At 33.3% G+C, this 7,290-nt stretch overlaps 1 protein-coding gene across 3 annotated transcripts; it reads left to right on the top strand.

Annotated features, from left to right (window-relative positions):
• Positions 1–1,210: 1,210 nt before the first annotated feature.
• LOC132626515 (wax ester synthase/diacylglycerol acyltransferase 5-like) lies at positions 1,211–6,434 on the top strand. 3 transcript variants are annotated; one of them, XM_060341432.1, is made up of 7 exons: positions 1,211–1,463; positions 2,688–2,801; positions 3,760–3,826; positions 5,084–5,193; positions 5,453–5,662; positions 5,773–5,910; positions 6,145–6,434. In XM_060341432.1, the coding sequence occupies exons 1-7, from the start codon at positions 1,230–1,232 to the stop codon at positions 6,304–6,306; spliced, it is 1,035 nt and encodes a 344-aa protein (XP_060197415.1). In that variant the 5' UTR covers positions 1,211–1,229; the 3' UTR covers positions 6,307–6,434. The 3 variants fall into 3 exon arrangements, with proteins under 3 accessions (XP_060197415.1, XP_060197414.1, XP_060197413.1); XM_060341431.1 differs by having other exon boundaries at positions 2,205–2,801; positions 6,203–6,434; XM_060341430.1 differs by having other exon boundaries at positions 2,205–2,801.
• The last annotated feature ends 856 nt before the right edge of the window (positions 6,435–7,290 follow it).

The raw sequence follows: 7,290 nt of genomic DNA, 5'->3' as shown, positions 1-7,290 counted from the left end.
ATTACACTTTGAAATACTCACTCTGTGCATTTTTATTTGTCAATCAGGGGGGAGTCAGGATTCTGACCTAGGGGGTTCAAAAAATGAAGAAGTAAATACACGAAGAAGTCAAGGGGGTTCAACATCTACTATATACACATGAAAAAATAATTTTAACCTTATATATATAATGTAATTTTTCGTCGAGGGGGTTTAGATGAACACCCTGGAGCCTACCTAGCTCCGCCCCTGCGTCAATGGACTTTACACTTTCTTCAACAAATAATAAAAAAAAAGTGTATATTTTACCATTATATTGGTACTCATATTAACTAGTGTATAGTCTTAAGTCTTGAAAAATTATTTGAGAAATATATCATTAATGTTAAGGATTATATGACATAACAGGTTAACATACATTGCACATAGTGTAAGAATTCTTTATGTTACCACTGGAGCCTGAAATTCGAATAAAATGCTCTGTTCATCACAATTTATGTGGTACCATCCGAATTTTGAGAGTTAAATTAACATTTTTTACCGTGATTTTCTTATAATGCTTTTAAATATTTTGAATCGTCAATCATCGTGATTTGTATTACTTTTTACGTAATTTCCAATTATTGAAACATTATTTCAAAAAATTTAAAAAATTTAATGTTCGAATTCACGGTCAAAATTAAAAAGTTTGACCTATTAAAATTCGGTGCCACATAAATTGAGATAGAGTTGAAGTAACAATGAATCACTTCTGCAGATATGCCAAATTACCAATTACTCTATGTCAAAGGAGAAAAAAATATACGTGTATGAGTGTGTGTATATATAAATTGTACATAAACAAATTTATTCTTCTCTATATGTAGAGTATAATTTTTCGATAATTTCAATTGAATTTCTCTCATCAATGTGGCTCTGCTACTAACTGTCATAGGTGTTTGTTTTGTTTCAATCGGCGGAAAAAACAACTTTGAATTAAAACCATCTCTGTTTCCAAAACGAAAGCCAAAGGATAAAAATTTAGGGCAAATAAAGCAGTAGAATTAATGTTTTTTGTTGACCTGACGCATGCAATTGTCATTAATTACACAACCATCAACCTTCAGCTATATACCTTTATCCCCAATACTAGCCATCTTGCATGTGAGACACAATTATCCAACGTAAGCAAAATTAAAAGCTACTTACTTTGGTTCTCCAACTTATATATAAGAAGCAATAAAACCCATTCTTTCCATAAGATTATAACAATGGAGTCCATAAGAAGGAGAAAACCGAGTCTGAAACCAATTGAAACTAAGGGTAAGGCCACCGAAGCAGCTGAAGAAGAGCCATTGAGTCCGTCGGCAAGGTTATTTCACGAGCCCAACTTTAACGTCCATGTTATAGGTATTATGGGCTTGAAATCAAGAATCACTCCGCAAGTTGTCAAAGAGCATTTGCCCCATACTTTGCTTAAGCATCCACGTTTCTCCAGCCTCCAGGTACCAAAAATAGACAAATTTTAAATTTAATTTTTCCAATGACATATTTTTTTTGCAAGTAGAGCAAATTAAATCTACCTAATATTTTTAGATTAAAATATCTATATATACAAGTAAAAATGCTATATGCATGTCTAAAGTATCAGTGGACATTCAGTGACACAAAATACATACAACAACACAATTGAATTTTTTTGTAAGCCAATTGTATGCTTTTGCCGAATTATATGTTTTTACCGAATTTGATATATTGTTTTGAAAAATAATTTTTTCCGCTAAACCTGATAATTAGACCCCCCCTAATTTTATGTCTCTAGGTAAAAGTGTGAGATTTTCTCACAAAGAAACATGTTACTGCTCTGACTTTTTTTCCCCTTAGTTCTTTTTTGGGGTGTACGGAGATTGGGTTGTAGTGGAAAGCCTAGGCTATGCATAAAGCCCAAGATCAAGCTATCATGGGAGGCCTTTCTCTTCGAATATTGAGTTTGTATCATGTGAATCAATAAGCTATCGCTATCGAATATTAAAAATATAAAAAAAATATACTGCGCTTGATCTTAGACAAAAAATGAAATTACAAGTACTTAGCAACTAAGTCTAGTGTACTTTTCCCTAGTAAATTCAATGCTTAAATACTGTTAACGATAAAAAAAGGTGAATTGTCAAAATACATGGGAACGATATACAATATCCACGAATTGGTATTCCTTCTTAAACTGCATGTTTAATTCAATATTGTAGGTGGTGGATGAGAAAAAAAATGGAGAAATGAAATGGGTGCGGACAAAGGTGGACTTAGATAAGCACATTGTGGTACCACAAGTGGAAGAAAACCTACAAGAATCACCAGACAAAGTCGTGGAGGATTATATTCAAAACCTTAGCAAAACAACTCTTGACAAATCGAAACCTATGTGGGATCTCCATCTTCTTAATGTCAAAACATCTGATGCTGAGGCTGTTTGCATTTTTCGAATCCACCATTCACTTGGAGATGGCACCTCTCTTATTTCCCTTTTATTGGCTTGTATGCGTCAAACTGTTGATCCAAATAAGGTTCCAACTATTCCTGGAAATAAAAAGAGGCAGCCTATTATTAATTCTTTGGGGCATTCTACTAAGGGATTGAGACGATATGTTATGAAAATTTGGTATTTTATGAAATTGGTCTGGTATACAATGGTGGATGTATTGATGTTTATGGCTACGGCTGTGTTCTTGAAGGATACAAATACGCCGTTTAAGGGTTGCCCTGGTTCTGAGTTTAATCCTAGACGAGTTGTTTACGGGACAGTAAGTCTTGATGATATGAAGTTGGTGAAAAATGCATTGAATATGGTAAGTCCAAACAAATTTACTCGATTTCTTTTTTCGTTTGTTACAAAAAATAATATCACATTCTATATTTAGTACTGTCACCGTCTCAAAAAGATTGACACTTTTCGCTTTTCAAGAGTTAAATTAGTTGTTCTTTGACCGCAATTTTTTCATATGTCTTTTAAATATTTTAAATTATTAATTATGATGGCTTATAGTACTTTTGTATAGTTTCCAAATATGTAAATTTTATTTCAAGAAAATTAAAGATTCTATGTGCAAACACATGGTCAAAATTAAGAAGTTTGACTCTCGAAAAACGAAAAGTGTCAATCTTTTTGGGACGGGGGAGTATCTCTTTACCTCCAACATCCTACATGGCATATTGAAGACCACCGGATTCAAAGGGCATTCAGGTACATTACACACGTCTTTCGTTTAGAGTAATGGTAAAAAATAAAACTAAACTATCATTTTTTCGTGAGCTTCAAACCTCAACTATCCATTGTTCTTTTTACCTACCAAACTATTACTCCCTTTGCATTAAAACACACCTTGATGCAGAGTTGACCAACTATCCGTTGTTCCCTTTACCTACCAAAACTAGTTTCAAGGTGTGTTTTTAATACGAATGGAGTGATAGTTTAGGTAGGTAAAGCCGTAAAGGGAACAATTGCTAACTGAGGTATATATGAAACTCGTGAAAAAATGATAGTTTAGGTATGTTTTTGATCATTAACTCTTTGATTTAAGATCACAAGATTTTAAAGTATTTTTTATTTTCTTAAATACTGTGTCAAGTTAAACTAAGACAAATAAATTAAAACATGAGTAGTAATTCTATGTCGCAGCAACTTCATAATATTCAATTTTCCCCCTTATTTCCCCCACCCAATCAGTTTTGCATTAGGAACAAAATGTAGATGTTAATAGTTGTTTGATGTTTTAATTGGACTTTAATTTGTCATTTCTTGCGCAGACAGTAACGGATGTCGCTTTGGGAGTAACACAAGCTGGTTTATCTATCTATCTTAATAGGAGATATGGTAAGTGTGCTTCATGCATTAGAAGTACTAAGCTTTTATAATTTTATACTTTTGTTTTCTTTAACTAGTGTTTAAGAAAAAAAAAATGCCCCATCTTGCACATGTATTTATATTAACCAGAAAAACATATTACATAAACCAGGCCCAAGTTCAAGTGCAATTGAAAATAGGGGTGTCAAATGGGTGGGTTAGGCTGAATTTGGGTGGATCAAAATGGATTGTATTAATAAATAGATAGGTTAATGACATGTCCAAAATTTATGTGGTTGAAATGAATTGGGCTGAAATGGGCTAAGAAATGAGTTGGGACTCACCTGATTCTTACTAAGTTTTTAATTTTTTTGTTTGATTTATTATAATTTGTTCAAGTTCCTAATAGACACTTTTTCTTTGTTATGTCAATATGACACATCTCAAACAAAAAAAAAGTCTTTTTAAATATATTTTGAAAAGGTATCTCATGGGTCAATTTGGGTTACATATCAATCCAGATTTTAAATGGGCTGATTTGGACAAGTCAAAATGAGCTGAGCTACTAAATGTACGATTGGCCTGCCCAACTTGAACGGACTGTGAACACATGTTTTCATGAGCAAATTTTACCATCACAAGTGCAACCACATCTCCTACCTTTCTATACATTAACTTGCATATAAATTATTTTTGTTATGCATATATATATGGTTATTAGACTAGCACGTTGCCATTTATCAAGTTGGAAAAGCCCTCGACCATTTGTAGGATATTTTCTGGAAGGTTATACATAATGGTTGCTTCATCCAGAGTGGTAGCATGCTTGGCTAAACTATCTGCCACTTTATTGGCCTCGCTAAAACAACACGTGATCTCAACACTTGCTTAGGATAAAATCTGTGTAGTGTCCTCTAATTACTTCCTTGAGCTTGTAATTGTTGGAATACTGATTCGCTAGCATATGTTTGGTACAATAAGAGAATCAAGCTCCAAAACTAATTATTGAAATCATTTCTTTATCTTTATCTATTATACACAAACAGTGATTTACATACCTTAAAAATAACTATAAGAAACTGTTCATAACAATCAGAACTAGTTATCAGAAAGGTAAGGTAAACCACCTCTTAAAACAAGTAACGGTGCACATATAATTGTAATTTCCCTCTATCTTCTTTACACTATCAGTATAAAATGTAGATAAGTTAAATCCAAAAAGAATTACTTAGAATTTAGTTCATCCAGGAATTCTATGGCAGTAATCTTTTATGTAAAATTGTGCAGGTGAAGGCAAGAAAGACAAGGGAGCAACAGAGAAAAACAATAATCTTCCCAAGAACATCAGACTTAGATCAACTATCCTTATGAACCTAAGACCATCAGTTGGAATTCAGGTGATGGCATCCATCATTCCATTGTTCCTTCAAAATCTTGATTAGCACTTAAAATTTCCTAACTAAACTATCACCGAGGTGTGTTCTAATACATAGATAGTGATAGTTCAGGTAAGAAAAGGGAACAACTGATAGTTGAGTGGTGAAACTCGCGAAAGGGTGATAGTTCGGGTGTTTTTTTTACCAATACCTCTATATACTTTATGTCAAGTTATTAACATTCTTTTTGGGCTTTCTTTCATGTTTAACTAACAAATAGGCTTTGGCTGATATGATGGACGAAAACACTGAGGCAAAGTGGGGGAATTGTGTTGGTTATGTTCTTCTACCCTTTAAAATTGCATTACGAGATGACCCATTAGATTATCTCAGAGAAGCTAAGGCAACTATTGATCGGAAGAAAAACTCTCTTGAAGCTATCTACACATTTTCCACTTCAGAATTAGCACTCAAATTATTTGGGATTAAGGTACTTGATGACACTCATTTCTCAATATTTTTGATGCTCCATATAAGATCTCTTCATTGCAAGATTTGACCCTTTTTTCTTCTGTGAAAAATAATATATATTAATTTCAGGCATCAAGTTCGATATCGCACAGAATTATCACCAATACAACAATGTGCTTTTCCTGTTTGCCTGGTCCTCAAGAGGAAATTGGCTTCTATGGCCATCCTTTGGCTTACATTGCACCCGGTTCTTATGGACAACCTCATGTAAGTATTTTACTCATACATATGATATACGTAAATATACATATAATATATAAATTATATACATTCAGTGTATAGGTTTTTTATATTTTGGCTAGCGTCTGTAATTAATTTTGGCTGATGGGCCAAAAATGAAAAAAAAACCCTTTTTTTGTTTCTTTAGATGTTCTACTATCATTTATACATGAGGGAATTTTGTTTTGATTCTTACAGTTTACGGCCAAATTTAAATTTCAGGCATTGATGATTAATTGTCAAAGCTATATAAACAAGATGACTATTGTTCTAAGTGTAGATGAAAGCGTGATTCCTGATCCACATCAACTGGCGGACGATTTTGAACAATCTCTAAAGCTTATCAAGGATGCTGTGGTAGAAAGAGGTCTTTGCCATGAGTAGAAAATGTTGTTTGACAATATAATGTTTAGCTTGCTCTTCTATCTTTATGGCTCTACTGTACCGTTCATTTTTCTTGTAAGAAAGTATCTTGTTGACAATAATATAGAAACCATAATGCTACTAAACAACGTCATGATAACATAATTAAATCGAATAAAATATTTTGAGAAATATGTGAAATGTAATCGTCAATCATCACATACGGACCAGCTTTCAAGATTTGTTGAGGAGCTTTCAATTGAATGTGAATTAAGCTTGTCGGGCAACCTCTTTGACAAGCATGAATGAACCTACAAAAGCATCGCCAAGCTGGTTCGAATCTGGTATTATACCATCATCAACTGGTTCAGCAAATGTTTGATTACTTCACGCATGAACCAGGAGCCCCTATAATATATACACATAATTTAGCGATTTAGTCCTCAATACACTACTAAAAACAACAGTCATTTTCGACCTCACTTTTCGTTGAAAAAAAAAATGATCTCGTGAGGTCGAAATTTCCAGATTTTTTTTAATAAAGGATTTCGACCTCACGGGATCAATTTTTTAAAGGGAAAACACAATTTCGACCTTGTACAAATAATAAATGAAAAAAAATCATTTCATACAAAATTAAATTATATAATTATAAAACAATTAATTAAAAAAAATGAACAAAATTAAGTAACAAAACAGCAACAGATCGTGAAAAAACCCATTTGCTTCATCTTTCTACTAAACTTTTCCCCTCTCTCTAAATAAACTCATCTCTCCCAAAATTCCCACCACCGCATCTCCAGCCACCCCTACGACCGACATTCCCCAAGTTTATTCGACGCCGCCCAGTTAAACACCGGAGCAGCCGCCGCCACCGCCACCGCCACCGACCGAACAGAGTTTAGTCTTATTTTTATTTTTTAGTTTTCAATCTCATTTTATCATTATTACTTGCATTACTTTGTATAGTTGTAGTTTAATTAGTAGTTTTGTTGACTTTATTTA

The sequence above is a fragment of the Lycium barbarum genome, chromosome 2 (genome assembly GCF_019175385.1).
Source record: "Lycium barbarum isolate Lr01 chromosome 2, ASM1917538v2, whole genome shotgun sequence".
Lineage (NCBI taxonomy): Eukaryota > Viridiplantae > Streptophyta > Magnoliopsida > Solanales > Solanaceae > Lycium > Lycium barbarum.
This window is presented reverse-complemented; position numbering and strand designations above follow the sequence as displayed.